The sequence below is a fragment of the Scardinius erythrophthalmus genome (genome assembly GCF_964197995.2).
Source record: "Scardinius erythrophthalmus genome assembly, chromosome: 8".
In the NCBI taxonomy this organism is placed as follows: domain Eukaryota; kingdom Metazoa; phylum Chordata; class Actinopteri; order Cypriniformes; family Leuciscidae; genus Scardinius; species Scardinius erythrophthalmus.
In genome coordinates this window covers 37770207-37787173 of record NC_138228.1, presented here as the reverse complement: position 1 = coordinate 37787173, position 16967 = coordinate 37770207, and the positions used below count along the sequence as shown (strand labels likewise).

Genomic DNA, 16967 nt, shown 5'->3' with positions numbered 1-16967 from the left:
ACAGCAGATCATCTGAGAGAACAAACAGAACCAACCAATAATCCTGATTATATATGAATGACTAACCCTATAAACATGAAGGAAGAAAGAAACAAACAACGAAACTAAAGAAAAGAAAGTAGTTGAAATTAGCACATTTATGACAACTATGCTGCACACTAAGTACATGCCTCCAGACCATATTAGACCAGACTGTGGTCCATAATCCATAATATAAAAAATACAATACAAAAAAAAGATACAATATTGATACAAACGCTTTTAGAGCTGACACAAAATGTAAAGAGAAGTGAGCATGGATGATCTATTTCAAACAATTCTGTCAACTGGCTCCTACATGTTTCTGAGTCAGTGTGTGTTTTAAGCGTTTCAGAAAGCAGCCTGACCGTGTCAGCAGTGGTAACGTCAGAGTTAGTCACGCGGGCCAGATGGGATATAGTCCAGGTTTCCACACCATCAGTATAACTCAATCGTGTATGAGGCTGGCTCACAGACACACTGGCTTACACCTCAGAAAACTGCTCATGCATTTTTAACAACATGGAGTGATGTTAACTTCAAAAGTACCAATACTAGTGAAATTTCACAATACTAGCCTACAGAAAAAAAGTATAACATTATCCTTTAAATAAATTGTTAACAAATTAAAAAATAAAATAAAATAAAATAGAAGTATTTCTCAATTAAGCTAAATTAAAGGGATAGTTCACCTAAAAATGAAAATTCTGTCATTAATTTCTCATCCTCACGTTGTTCCAAACCCATAAGACTTTAATTCATCTTCGAAACACAAATGAAGATCTTTTTGATGAAATCTTTCTGTCCCTCCATTGACAGCTACGCAACTACCACTTTGATGCTTCAAAAGGTTCGTAGAGAGATCGTAAAACTAATCCATATGAATGGAGAGGTTTAGTCCAAATTTTCTGAAGAGACTCGATCGCTTTATATGATAAACAGATTTAATTTAGGCTTTTATACACATTTAAACATTGATCTGCAAACATAAACAGAAGCTCAACCAAACATGTTTGATGCGAGAGAACAAACCTCTTGTAGAAGCTCAAACGTGCTGTGCAACATACGAGAATGAACTTCATCGGTTCAAACGTACTGCGTAACACACGAGAATGAACCTCATTAGTTCTTACATGCTTGAGCTTATTGAAGAATGTTTAGTCTAGATGTGAATAAAAGCCTAAATGTGTGTGCATAGAGGGTTGTATTATACATGATAATTAATGGTCGACTCATATGGATTTTTTGATGGCTGGTGCCAATATCTTATAGAACAAAGTATTTATGCTTAATATTTAATACGATTAATTTAATGAAATTTTAAATGGCATCAATATGGCCAACTGGATATAGCATAGCATAGTTTGAAATCAAGGGTTTAAAGTTTGTCAATTGAGTGTGTCCAGTGTCATTTGAACTCTCCTCTCCGCATTCAATCCGCATAAACTTACAGACAGAATACAAGAGTTCATGCAGTCTACAAATGCACACTTCACAAGATTTCACAGATGGATTCAACTTAGTCTGCAAGGTTTGTGAAATCAAATGTTTATTAGATATTCAAAGATTTGAATATAAATGTGTATTTGCTAAATGCTGACAGTAGATGAGAAAGTGTTATATTGTTTGCCTTTCTATTACTAATAATATAAAAGCAGACACTATAATAATAATAACGTATTAGACAGAGTTGCTAAACAGAGAAGATGGAGAATGGAGCGCTGTGTGCTCAGTTGCTGCCGTTCTCAGCGATGTCAAAATAAAAGTCCTACTTTCAACACAATTTTACATAACATACGGTTCAGAAACAATACGCAAGATGCAGGGACTTATGCGTTTGATTAACCTGAGTCTCTGGAGAAGACCATCCCAGAACTGAGCTCCTAGCAACAGAGAGACAGGAACAAGAGGAGAGAGGGTAAAAATAGCATCTCAACACGATCACACACACACACACACGGTCACTACACCCGACACAACTTGCTCCTCTCTTCCACTTGGTCACATTCACACTCAATGACGATTACCCATAATGCCAGAAAATTGAGGATTACAAGACAATGTGAAAATCAGTATGTGTGGTTGCAACACATCTGAAAAAACATGATAATCCTCATGTGACACAACCACATGATTCAGCAGACAGAAACAGACATACGCGCACACACACACCTGACCCAGCAACTAATGAAAGGGCATCTGTAATGTGACATAATACTTGAACTTGTGGCATGTTCAAGGCTTTATTGTAGAAATATTCAATGCTCATAGGCCTCATAAACACTGCTAGGTTTTGGGATTGAAGACTGCATTTAAATGCGTGAGTGAAAAGTTATCATTTTGTGTTTATACAGACAAGTCACTCACAAAACAAAAAATTCAGATATAGAGTAGTTATAACTACAGTAATGTCTTGACATCTCATGTCTTTAAAAGGGTCATATGATGGTTCTAAAAAGAACATTATTTTGTATATTTGGTTTAATGCAATGTGTTAGAAAAAAGTCATTATTTTACACATACTGTACATTATTGTTGCTCCTCTATGCCCCGCCTTTCTGAAATGCGTAGATTTTTACAAAGCTCATCGCTCCAGTACATTGTGTTTGGCCCAAAAACCTTAAACGTGTGACGGAAGTGTCACGCCCGTTACCATATTTGGAACATCAGCACCCAAAGCAATAATGACAGGTGATGATGTCGTTCGTTACTACCTTATCAATTCAAGCCCGAATCTGAACCGGAAAATGCAGACGACCAAGCTGATCGATCAACTTTGCCAGCGCGACTGGACCAGATCGTATTAGATTGGTAAGGTTTTATTTCATTGGGGATGTGTCCGTTCAAGCGTACGGAGATGCAAAAGAGGAATCAATGAGGTGTACGCGCGCTATCTGAAACACGCCTCTCTGTTTGTGTGCCTTTCGGGTGTGTGTGGCTGTGCGCACAGATAACAAGCACACAAGTACCAATTTGATGGTGAAACTTAGCGTCATGCATGTAGACAAGTGATCATGTGCAAAGACTCCAAGTGTGGGTATTTGGATAGGCCCAAAGGTTGCTTCTCAATCCTCAAATTGATGCTTCCTCGTTTCCTCGCTTCTACGTCCTCCAGCCTGTGACCCAGAAACCAATAGATCTCAGCCATTTCTAAGGACATCTCAGTTCTCTAATTGCACCGCGAGGAGGCGAGGAACGAGGAACGAGGAGTGAGAAAGCTTCCAGAGGAGTCATGAGCGAGGATACACCTCCCTCGCATCCTAAGGGGGAATAGCTAAGATGCTAAGGAAAGTAGGGCCCTATGATTTCAGCGATGCGGAAAACACGGACAGCTCGCGGAATCCATAAAAAACAAAAAAATAAAGAAATTACTGTAGAGCGTGAAATTTCACAGAATTTGTCCAATGTTTGATGAATAAATAAAAAGCAGGTCAGTACATCGCGATATAGACTAGTGTATGTGAATATTAAACTGCAAAAGACTATTTAAATATGAATCCTGCATGTTCTGCATGTCTCTGTGAGAATGAATGGCGCAGATGAGCGGTTTCCACACACACACACACACACTGAAGCACGCGTGATGCTCGCTGTGTTTCCAGCCTCTGCCACCTCACTATATGAGGACATGAATGCATGAACTTCATTTCCAGAGCCGCACTGAGAGTCACTTTGTGAGCATTTTACCTTTGTGTTTACTTTGTGTTTCATTTGAGAAAAACTATCGTCATATACTGTATCATAAACACACAGAAACTCAAAGGTGTTCACGGCAAAGTAAAAATTATCAAAATAAAAGTTTGGTTTAACTTGAAACTGTGACAGAAATATATTACTGTTCTACAGTAGAATCTAGCTACGTATCAATGTAATAATAATACTTACACTAATAATAATAATAATAATAATAATCATAATAATACATTATTATAAAAACTTTTTTTTAAATAAAGTTTATTTAGTTTCAAACGATTAGAAGATAAATTAATTTAATGTTTTATGCCTTCATTTGATTGCCAGAAATTTTTAAATACACAACATAGAACTTCTGAAATAAAAAAACTTTTCTTAGAAATTACATTTTATTTTTAAATTCATAAATTGTTGTTTTATTAATTCAATTAACTAGACATGCTTTTTGATTATTAAAATTTAATTAAATCATTAAAATGGAATATAGAAAACTTTAAACAGAAAGCAGAAATTGTTTGGTAAAAATTAAACAGAATTAAAAAACATATAATTTTTTTTAAACTTTTAATAAATTGTTGTTAAATTGTATGTTTCATGATTTCATTAATTAGACATGCTTTTTGATTATTAACATTTAGTTTAACCCAAAAAAAAAAAAAAAAAACTCTAGTAAAGGAAGTGAGGAAAGGAACCAAAGATGCACAAATAGGAAATGAGAAGCACTCAAAAATTGGGCTGCACAGGGACAGTGTGAGCGGACGTCTTTGGGACCCTTCTAATGACGTATATTATGTCACAAGTACAGTGTGCGGACTGTCGCAGAACACGGTTTTCCTAAGTATACTTTTGGCTTAAGGTATAGGCTACATCGATTTTGATGCGAAAGCTTAGTGTAGGTGTGTACTGCTGAACGCATAGCCTTTAAAAGTATATATGAAGCGCATCGAGTCCAACAGCATGCAAAGGTTAACCCAGGGGAAACCCCAGCATGAAGACTTAACCAGGGTTTAGATGAGACTAATCCCAAACAGGTGAACTACACCTCTAACTAGTCATTAACTTAATCTTCACCTGATGTGACATTCCAATCCCATTCAATTGGAGTATTTCATTGAAACCCACACTGATCTCACAGAACCACGTGAAAACTCATTTCAGGAACACGTCATTCCTAAGTATTAAGTTCATGAAGTGAAGATTATGAGGTGATTCAGACATAGGCTACTCATTCTTTCACTGCATTTTTAAGTGCCATCATGAACATAGTATTGCACACATGACTATCAATGATCTGTATTAAAACAATAGTTTACCAAAAAATGAAAATGCTTTCATTGTTACCAACCCTCATGTCGTTCCAAACTCGTATGAGATATTCTGAAGTAATGCCAACTATAATGAATGGAGACTGAAGCTTTCAAAAAGAATTCAAAGACATTGTTGACAGTACTAATATGTCAATATGACCTGAGGTCATATGATAACTTTGTGTGAAGAATGTATGCAAGTCTAGTGATTATTAACTGATCATTTTGACCCCAGACCTACAGTAGTTCTCTGTTCTCCTTAGTTCATGAGAGAAGTAGCAATGTCCAATTGGAAACCAATCCTTCTTTTGAGTCTCCAATAAATCAGTTGATTGGTTAAAAAATGATCTGAACAATTTGCTCAAGAATTGCAGTAATTCACTGGCTTGATGATATTGGCGCAGAGGTTAAACGCTCAGTAGGTTATCAGTTAATAACATATTGATCTGTTCTTTGCAAAGTGCTATTTTATGAAAACTGGAATATAACATAAAAGGGTGAGTAATTACAGAATTTTAAATTTTTGATGCACTATTGATAACTTCTTTAGGTGTCTGAAGGGTGTGCAATATAAGCAAATAGTTACATAATAACAAAAACAATGGAAATTAAACTTGAAGTTCAACTGACAAAACATTTTTACTGATATATCACCCAACCTAAGTTGCCTCACACAATAGATAAACTAGTGTTGTCTTAAATATAATTTTTCGACACGTATCAGCACTGAAATATCTGAAATTGTTCCAATATTCATTTTCCGCAGAAGTGAGACACCAATGCATATCGAAGCTTGTTTCCGCCACGGAAAAAAATAAATAAAAGGTAATTGTGACTTTATCTCAACATTTAGTTATCTCAAAACTGACTTTTTTCTCAGAATTGTGAGATATACACTGACACTCACAACTGCGAGTCGAATTCTGAGAAAAAAAATCAGCTCACAATTCTGAATTTATAACTCAGAATGTTCATTTATATCTCACAATTCTGAGGAAAAAAAGGTGATATAAACTCGCCATTGCGAGAAAAAATTCAGAATTGCGAGATAAAAAGCCAAATTACCTTTTTTATTTTTTATTCAGTAGCGGAAACCAGCTTCCATAGATACCAGCTCTATTTCTTGCTCTCTCTTCTGTCCGATAATGAGCTGGCACACACCCAGCTCCTCTTACTCACCCGCCTCAATTCACTCTCGTTGAATAGTGTTGGTGTTACAGGGCCTAAATTTCAGCGCAGGATTACACTATTTTACTTATTCCCGCAGGTTTCGCACTCACATCCAAAGCCCGCACACATAAAGCCACCTCTCAAACAGCTTGCAAGTACCAAATTTAGTTATTTTCCGTGCGCTTAAGCAGCTATACACACAAAATAATGTAAACATGCCCGTCTTGGCAAGTATTCACATGAACACATTCGGTTTGGTCTAAAGTGAACATTTGGGAAAGAAAACGCATGTGTAACATTATATTGGATCTGTAAATTAGCTCTTAAAGTGACAGCAGCATGTTAATAAAAACAAAAGAAAAAGAAAAATCACTCACTGCTCTTGACTAAATAACTTTGTAACTTTAATTGTAAGGATTATTCTGTTTTTAACAATGAAGTCTATCAAGTGTTGTTTTACATTTGATTACTTGGATCAATGTAGTATTTCTGTGCCTGAATGCTACTGTTAAACCTACCTGACAAATTTAAAGCACTGTTTATTACATTTGTATATTTATTCTACTGTATTTATTTGTGCTGTTGTTTGTAATTTGTTTCTTGGTTCATATTTCATTACTGACTGTTTACTTGTCTTTTCATTTTTTGTAAATTCAATCCAAAGTTTGAAATCAAGCTTCCTTGTGCTTTGTCTAAGCTATTGCAACAAAATTACCCCATTGTAAAAACACAAATACATTGAGGGTAAGTTTACATGGCAACGATGTGCTAAAAACGTAAATGTTTTTTCTTTGTACAGATGACAACATTATCAAAACCATTTTTTGTCCCGATTTTCATTCTAAGGATGTTAATCTTGATAACACTGTATTATTACTTTGTCTTCTGGGTAAATTTTATCTTCACAATTTTATAATTTTATAATGTTCTCCTCTGATATAGAGTCCAATTTTACTTCCTTTAAGAAAATTTTAAAACCTTTAAACACAAAGGCTTCGGAAACATAATCATTGAGTCTGTTATAAGAAACCTTTAATTTTTCATGATGACAAAATGTTATATTGTGTTGATTTCCGTAATTTTTATAACCACTTGTGATGATGTCCGTATGCCACCCTTAATTCTTACTGTTAATATCTGTATCCTTTCATTTGCAAAAAAAAAGCCTATAGACTAAACACGTAATAGCCTACGCATGTCCATGATGTCACCGTTTCCACAGATTCGTGTTTTTGTAGTTCACACAAAGATAAGGCTATCGTTTTTCAAAAACTTGCATTTTAAAACCCGTTTTCAAAAGTTTTCATTTTCAAGTCACCTAAACGCTGTTGTCGTGTAAATAAACGTCCAAAACGCATATAAAAGAAAAACGTTTTTCGTTGAAAACGGTGTCGTGTAAACGGCCCCTGAGTGAGCAAATATTTAGGTGAGATAATTGTAATGGTAATTGATTCATGTTTATATGTGAATATAAACCTAAATTTGAAAAAAAAAAAAATCTGTTCATCGTTTAAAGCGATCATGTCTCTTCAGAAGACTTGGATCGATTCATACGGATTACTGTTACGATGTGTCATGAAAATATTGATTGCCTAGAATTTCAATGGATGGACAACAAAATTATGAGATAATATTAAAAATATACAGTACATATGGCAGTTTTTTCCCAGTATCGAAAATGGTATCGAATATCAATATTTTTCAAGGTAATGTATCGAATGCATCATGACAACACTAAGATAAACTCCAATTCTTCAAGCATGTGCAAATAACTTAAAAATAGCTAAATCGTGATGATTAAAATACAAAACCAAATATGACCTTTTTAAAAGAGGAATGTTATTATTTCTGTGTGTTTTAGAGAGAGAAAGAGCAATGGGGGATGGGAAGGTACTTTACAAAGCATTTGTAAATGGTTTCACGGCCAAACGGAGATTATAGAATTAACCCTCAGCTTTCACTTCAGAAGTCACAACTTGTTTTCCTCTGTACACTTACACATGCTTCACTCCACTCATCGGCTCGAAGATAAACAGAGATCCATTTTTATCAAACACACTGATAAAAACACACATTTGAAATCTCAAAGAGACAAAGAGGTCAGATTCAATCAAAGTGAGTCGATTCCTCCGTAAATCTTGATGTTGAACATCCAAAAGCCCAGTAACACTGGTCTCCGGTACAGCCCTCTGGCAATTCATAAACTAATAAAACAGAGACACACTATAATCCCCCCCTCATTCTGGACAGACCACATGGCTTTCTGTGTGAGAGCTTGAAGATTACAGAATCAATTACATGAAATTCCTCATCTGTATGACATTCACATCTCAGCTGACTGCAAACTGTGAGAGAGAAACTTGTATAAAGGGAAAAGTTCACCCATGTGACACCTCAGAAAAATGTCCAAGCTGTTCTATTCCATACTATTGATACTTTTCACGTGACGTCAGTTGTTTCCCATTTCCTTGTACTGGCTGGCGGGCAACAATGTCATTCTCTAGCAACGAAAACCAGCAAACTAATCAAGGATCTTGCCAGGACGTTGCCAGTTTTAATATACAAAAGTTGGTGTTTTAAGGTGTACACGACATGTCAGTTGTTGTTCGATTGGATGCACTAACCGCGTTTGTTGCCCGCCAGATATCACGTGACTGCAAAGTGTCAATAAAATGAATGTGATTTACAAGCTGCATAATATATCCTGTACACAATATAATTATTATATAATAACAACAACTCAAGTTAAGTTGCACACTGGTCACACTTCTTGAGAATACAAGCACGAATAAGATCTGTTCTTTACATAAAGGTGTTGTATGACTAAATACTTGGAATATAGTATGGACTACATTTAAGATACTCTTATGATGTTTCTGTGTCCTTTTTGAAACTTGACAGCCCCAGTCCTTTCACTTTCATTGTGCGTAAAAGAGCAGTTTAGACATTCTGCTAAACATCTTCGGGTGAGTTATCCCTTTAAATGTTACATGATGCTCTGTACTTTGACCTCACAGTCTAAAGGAGAAAACAAGGAAAAACAGAGAGGGAGAATAGAACAGACCATCACATGACAGACGCTCATGTGAAAATCTGCTGCCTGCTGTTTCCCAGAGTCTCCCTTCACCAGCAAACCCTTCACCCACCGCACTGTTACTATTGACCAGCTCTCACATATGCTTGCCAAAAATGCCTGAAATCCCACAAAATCTGTTTGTTGGACAAAAATAACTACATTGCACTTGTTTACAGTTACTCCAAGCATTCCTAAGTCAGGTTATCCAGGATTCTCTGGGGCACAGAACAGTGTTAACACCCATACTGATGAATAACCACAGCCGAGACAGGACCTCATCCAAACGTAATGACGCGAGATTAAATTCAGTCAAATTAAATGGAGATGCGATGTACACACGGACAATAAAATCCCATGATATGAGATCACGGCCCATTTCCTTCAGGCCACTGAGCAGAGCGTCTTCCTTGTAAGCATAATTGTTGCATGATTCAATCCTTATCAGTTCCCACTGATTCATGCTTATGGATACTGCAAAACCACTACAGAAAATTATGACTATGAAAAAATTAGCTTTGTAAATTAAATTAAATTAGTTCATCTCATATCGCCCCTGAAAGCATAAATATTAAAATTAGATAGTTTTGGAGCTATTATTGGATATATTTCTCTTTTTCTGCATCTATAATTGTGCAAGTAATAGTAAGTACTAACTTGCAGATTTTTTCGTTTTAGTTTTTTTCAATAAAAAAGCCGTTCTTTAATGTCATTCACCATCGTTTTGAGGTTCTCTCTCTCTCTCTTTTTTTTTTTTAAATATCGGTTCAGGTACCATTTTAAAAGTATCGATTTGGTACCGGTATCGGAAAAAACCCAAACTATACCCAACCCTACTTTGGAGTGGACTGTGAGCTTTGTAACCTTACAGATTTTTTTATGCTCAAACAGCAACATTACACACTAACTAAAGTTTAAAAAATGAAAAAGCATAATAGGACTCCTTTAAATTCAATGCATTTTTACATTTTATTAGTATTGTTATTATTATTAATATTATTATTAGTAGTAGTATCTAGTTAATTCATCTAATCTAATCGGTATCCATAATAGTTACATACAAAGTATTTGCTGAACCCAAACTGAATCAGTTCGACCCAGAATTGATGTCACTAAAAATAATTAATCTTTTATGTGTCTTTTTCATACAACAACAAATTGAAAAAAATAATTAAAAAAAAAAAGGGGGAAAGACCACCAGGGATTTTCAAACCAATTCATATAGTTTCTCCAAAAACCCAGATCACCTACTAAGAAGGAAGTAGCACAGTGAAATTAAATGTGTTAAAAACAAGCAAAAGGATATTAATTCCAGTACTTACTTTAACAAACATAAAATCCAACTCCTGGTTCATGTTTAAGCATAAACTGCTCTATTTCATACTGAACAATAAAAGAATGAAGCCTGCCCTATTTCTGCCAAAGCTGGAAGCAGGTTATGGATCGCTCAATGCATCTGATTGGATCCCTGATCCCAGGCGGATAGGCTATATATTGAGGGACTCTGAGAGAGACGGTCTTCCGAGTGGCTGATACTCTCAGCAGAGAGAATTGTTTGTCTGTATCCAATACTCCAGTGTCACATGAGCAAGAACAGAAGCTTTTAAAATGAAAAAAGAAAAAATGTATCATTCTGCAAAGCACGTACAACAACTGCTGCTTGCAGGAGGGACGGTCAGTGGATAGAATAACAAGATACGTTTAAAACTTGTATGTGAACATGTCTGCCACATGCAGATAGTACAGGGATCTTGTTTAACGCTCATTCCATTTACCCCTATACAGAGCTCATTTACCTCCTAGTAATGCAACACACATGTCAAGGGTTTGCCATTTAAAAAAAAAGAAAGAACGGAGTCATTCACATAGGCCTATCTGTTTATCACACGGAGGCCCAATAACATTGTTACAACATAGAATGTCCAAGATAATAAAAAGAGAAGCATCCATGTTGGTTTAGAAAATTTTGGCAAGCTGTTTCAAACTTCACAAACAAACTTCGTTTTGGCCTGATTGTCAGTTCATTCTTCGATTTCAATTGAAAATATATCAGGGCCTTTACACCATTTAAATCAATAATGTATTTTCCTTACACCTTGAATGTGTCAACATCCTACTCAGTATCTACATGTTTTTAAATATATTTTTCAAGTTATCATTAATTATTAATTCATAAATATCATATAGTTTTTGGAAGGTTGTACCATATAACATTAGTATTAATGAACTAAACACACAGCATGGTCTTCAGGAGTCCTCTCTGAAATGTAGGCCTAATTTCTTGTGTCTGCATGTTGGCAACAAAAGTTTTACAAATATTTGTAATATTTTAACAAAACTACAAAGCTGCTTTTTTCTCCAAGAAATATGCCAAACTACTTAAGATTTTGAAGAATTGTTTCCTCGTAATGAGGCTTTTTCTGTAATAATTTCCTCAACCTCATGTAGTTCCAAACCTGTGTGACTTACTTTCTTCTAAAAGAACGCTGGGGTGCAAACAACACTTTTTCAAATGATCCTTTATGTTTCACAAAAAAAAAAAGATATTTAGAATGACATGATAATAATGTCTTTAAATAACAATGTACTGCATGTATTTGTAATGGATTTGTGAATAAATTAGGCTAACAGATCTCTGGATGTTCAAACGTTTACAAGCACACATCTAGGCTACCTAACCCCCGCATTAACACATCAATGATGTCTGTTAACTGATCAGAGTCATGATGAGGTAATAAGCACAAAGCAGCAGTGATGCCATTAAATTAAAAGTTTGCTGGCTTTGTGTAGCACCTGCCACTCTGCAGATCCTATTGAAAAATCCCACCATTAGAAACATACAGATGAGGTTTATTTTTAAAAAGATCCTTGATAATTTCAACCTGATCTTATTATTTCAGTGTCCAATGTGTACAAACTATATTGGATCTGACAGCAAACCTACTTGACTAACAACAACTATAATTGACATGACCTCACAGAAATAAATGAAATAATAAAAAGGAAAATACAACCTCATCATTACATAAATAGCTTTCTCTTTACACAAAGTTCCAGATGGTCTGTTAGTATACAGTCTCTGGTTCATGTCAAGAGTGCAATTTCACTCTCTGTTATAAGGTTCTGGTGATTTAGCAAAAAGTAAGATCTGCAAGCAGCCTGAGGCAGAATTCCAGACTAGCAAAAAGAACTGGCCATTCCCTGCATCAGTGCGAGTTTTATCCAGAGAACATGAGCACACACAAATACCTCTGTGTTCTCAGTGTTGCTTACAAACCCAAGGAAATTGTGAACTGACTTCCTGGATTCATTGACCTTTGAGAGAGGATAGGAAAACCTCATGCTGACTGCAAGACTGCCAAATAAAATATTCAGACATGACATCATTGCAGTTAAGATCATTATAACAATGCTTTAATTGTCTACTGATTGTCTTAACAGAGAAGCTACAAGATTACACTGCATTAAAGGAATAGGCTAGTTCATCCAAAAATGAAAATTATGTCAATTTACTCGCCCTCATGTTGTTCCAAACTCATACCGTGGCTTTCTTTCTTCTGCAGAACATGTAAGAAGATATTTTGAAGAATGTTTCAGCTGTTTTTGTCCATATAATCAAAGTCAAGTCAGAAACTTTTAAAAACTCAAAAAAAGGAAATCAATCAATACAACTCGATTGATACTGTATATTCCAATGCCATGATGTTTGGGCATGTGATGTGTGAGAACCAATGCGATTTGATGTTAGTTGTGGTTTGAGGTTTGTGTTGAATGTCTTGATCTGATTTGCGGGTGAGGTTTTCGAGCTGTTCATCATACAAAGTGATTGTAGCACTTCAGAAGATTCCTTTCATGAAAAATGTAGACCCCTTTAACTCATAATATGGACAAAATCAGCTGAAACATTCTTCAAACTATGATCTTCTTTGTGTTCTGCAGACGAAAAAAAAAAGTCATATAGTTTAAGAACGACATGAGGGCGAGCGTATGACCAAATTCTCTTTTTTTTTCATTTTTCAATTCAAGACTGTTGAATGCTTTTTAGTGAAAAAATATGATGTTATGACAAAAAACATGGTTGAATCAAACTAAGTGGTTGAACAAAATGGGTTTTTCAATAGCTTTATATGAATATCTGTAGCAGGGTGGCCAATGTCTTATGTATAATTTAAATACATACCTTTAACAAATGTAGGATTTAGTTATAAATGAGACGCACAACTTGCCAGGACATAAACAAGCAATACTGTAAATCAGTAGACCACTAAACACAATCACGCTACCCATTTAAGTCTACTAAAAATAACCCTTGTCAAGCTACAAACCCTTGTTGTAGGCTACATATAAGACTCGAATCTAAATAAAATGTGCTGTGCTCTAGCAGCTTTCAAAAGGATCCATCAGTGCATTTACAATAAGACAGCTGCATCATGGGGGATGGGTGGGCCTCCCCCCTTCTCTCCCTCTCTTCTCAGTAAGGAAAAAAAGCCATTCGTCATCTGAGACATCATCATGACTACATATGTGATGATGTCATGTTTCGACTTCTACGCAACAATATTCCAATGGATTTTTTTCTCAAGGAGACACGCCTTGATCTGTGCGGACTGGCCTACAGGCCGCAGTAGGGGATTGCAAACGACTACAATGGAAGACGCGTGGATGCAGCTGTTATGTTCGATATGCTTGCATCAGCACCAGAAATGGTTGCATCATCCCATGCAGGCAATGATGCTCGCATCAGCACCGCCTGCATCCCACTGGCTCTCTGCGGTCAGCCATCAAATACAACTGTGACCCATATCAATACATAACAGGCCTTTGAAAACCCCAGCTTCCCTGCCAAATACTTCCAATCTTTGCTGTCCAAGGATGCCGAAGGTGTTTGTCCATCAGCAGTCCACCTAATACAGTTCACAACATATTTCTAAATAAAATGACCAGCAATGCAGAGGAGTCATGCACATTTAACTGTATTCATTTTAAATGCTTTGTTCAATGCGATCCCAAATAATTAAGGTTGTTAATTTAAAGGATAAATCGAATTGAAATCTCTGCAGACAAAGGAGAAAAAAAAACTGACAGCAATATTTTACACATCTTCGTATTACTATTAATAGGTTGTTCATCGGACATAAGGCATGCATGATGGATTAATTCATTCAAATGATCAGAGGACAAAAATGACAACATATGCCCTAAGCATTACGCGTGAGCAACGAGCATCAACAATAACACCACTTTCAGACATATGCGGGAATTGGCATCGCGTTGACACATTTTCATTGCATTTACAGTCTTTTCTGGCATCAGCATTTGATGTCAACACGATCGCATGATGAGTGTGTGAGTTTACCTTTGTATATAATTCAGACGCAGCCATGATGATGATCGCACAATGTTCCTGCAATCACAGTCAGCTGAACATCCGATCAACGGCGAACATTCAAATCTCTTTTCTAGGTCTCACTCAGTGAAAAGCCTTTAGAAGAATGTCATGGAGACAGAGGATTCGGCTCATTCCTCATGAATCCGCCCGTGTTTTTGGCGTGTTCGTTCTTGGTGCGATCTATGCAGGGAATGAGTCAATGAAAACGCGGTTGCCATGACCGAGAGAACTAATGACGCAAGAGTGCGCTCTGGTGGACAACATTGGACCATCACAAACTGGCATCCCACCAGTTTTCTATTTTTCTTTTTTTTTTTTCTTTTTTTTTTATGAGGACACATGACGAAAACGATTAATAATTATACGAATCGTAAATGTAGATAGTACATATTATAGTTATATAAAAATAAAATATATTAAAATTGCATGTAACAAAAAAAATTATATATTCATTCTCTGAAGACTCCCCCAGTGAATCTCGGCCATACTTTCCCCTACTTACACGTTTACTCGTTGAAACCACTATATAATTTACCGTAAGGTTTTTTTTTGTTTTTTGTTTTTTTTTTTGCGGTGAAAACATTGTTAAGCTACTAGTAAACGGTATTGTAAACTACAAACTGTAAGTCGTAGCTAGGCTACGGCTGCGGCAGTTCGTGACATAGGCCTAGTCACAATTTAATCTATTGATTCGTGTTCGTGAACACGAATTTCCATTTTTTTTCTTTCTTGTCACTCAGCACGCGACTTTCATCTACGATATACAGTATAAGAATTAGCCCATCTTTCGTGCCTGCACCACGTTTTTCTTTCAGCCACTCTTATTTGACCTTTTTTGTTTTGTTGTTTTTTTACTTTTTAAGCGCTACATTACTTGACATTTAATCAGAGATTTTTTTGTCCTTGTTTTTATTCTGTAGGCTACTCACCACGTAAATCATCGTCAATGGTTCCTTCCAGTTAAAATATAGTAAATATATTCTTCCCGTTAATTAACGAGATTGCAGAGTTGTGCCACAGCCATCGCTTCTAAATGTTGCTGTTTCTTCTTTGAGAAATACTGATTTTCCATCAGTTTGTGTCAAATCTAACAGTAGGCCTAGCCTATAATACTACAATACCCATGAGCCTTATCGACCGTTATGACCATCAGTTTGAATTGTTTCTCCTTGAAAATAATATTATTTAAATTACAATTATTTAATTTAATTAATAAGTTGACGCCAGAATGAATCATGATACCACATGATCGCCAGCATCCGTTGCTATGGAGACGGAGCCAGTCTTTGCGATTGGCTGATTTCTACAGTGATTTCTCATTGAGCTCAAACCACTGTGCAGGTATGAGGCTCATAATTAAAAAGTTTTTGCTTAAATGTTTCTCTGCCATTACACTCAAATGGTTTATGTGTTAGGGCAACGAAAGCCCGACAAATGTTTTCCTCATTATCAGAGAAAATTAAGCTATCTCTAGTTATCTAGACATCTAGATGTAATTTTCTCTCGATCATCGTGGTTCACTCAAAAGGTCACTGTAAACTTGGTCTAACGTTACTGCATATAAATCTGGGATGAGGAACCCCAGACGCATGTTACTCGCTTTTTAACGGTCGTCCAGGAAATAGGAAAAACGTGAATTTTTTATTCATTTATCTTAAGTAGCCTATTTATAGGAAAATGGGATAGGTGTACACTTTTTAAACCTTATATCAACATGCCTATAGGCTATAGCCTACATAACATGTTCTGTTCGGACCAAGCTACGTTACACCTGATTTTCAAAACCCAAAGGCACTTTTAAGAGCCAACCTCTATCTATCTCTTCATCAATTTCTATCTCTCACAACCTCTCTGTCCATCTATCTCACGATCTGTATTTCTATCCATCTCTCAAATCTATATCTTTATCTATCTATTTCTCAATCTTTCCTCTCTGTCTGTCTTACTTGTCTGTCTTATCCGACTTTGTCAGTCTGTCTGTCTGTCTGTATCTGTCTGCATTGCAATAGCCACCAAACTTAACCTTGACTCACAGGATCCCCACTACCAAGAGGGTAGAAGCATGGCTCTTGAACTGAAACATGACCATCTAGCTGAAGCCAGGGTTAGAGTTTTTTATACCTTTATACCTTGAACATACAGTTGGGGGACAAATTAAAGTAAAAATGTGCTGAATGTGGAAGGATGAGTGCAGAAGATATCATTCTTGAATGATGCAATTAAGCAATTAACATCATATCATGCTCTGTGGCATGTGTAAACGAGGGAATATATTTTGGCTGACTGGAGCTCCATCCCCCCGAGTTATAGAGACTTG

The 16967-nt window shown here is 36.1% G+C and overlaps 1 protein-coding gene across 1 annotated transcript in view; it reads right to left on the bottom strand.

The window, feature by feature from the left end:
* Nucleotides 1-14920, bottom strand: part of myo5aa (myosin VAa) — a 103576-nt gene extending 88656 nt beyond the window's left edge. The window contains exon 1 of the mRNA XM_081372883.1: nt 14618-14920. Coding sequence (XP_081229009.1) covers nt 14618-14644 — 27 coding nt within the window. The 5' untranslated portion in view covers nt 14645-14920. The remainder of the gene's footprint in view (nt 1-14617) is intronic.
* Between the last annotated feature and the right edge of the window lie 2047 nt (nt 14921-16967).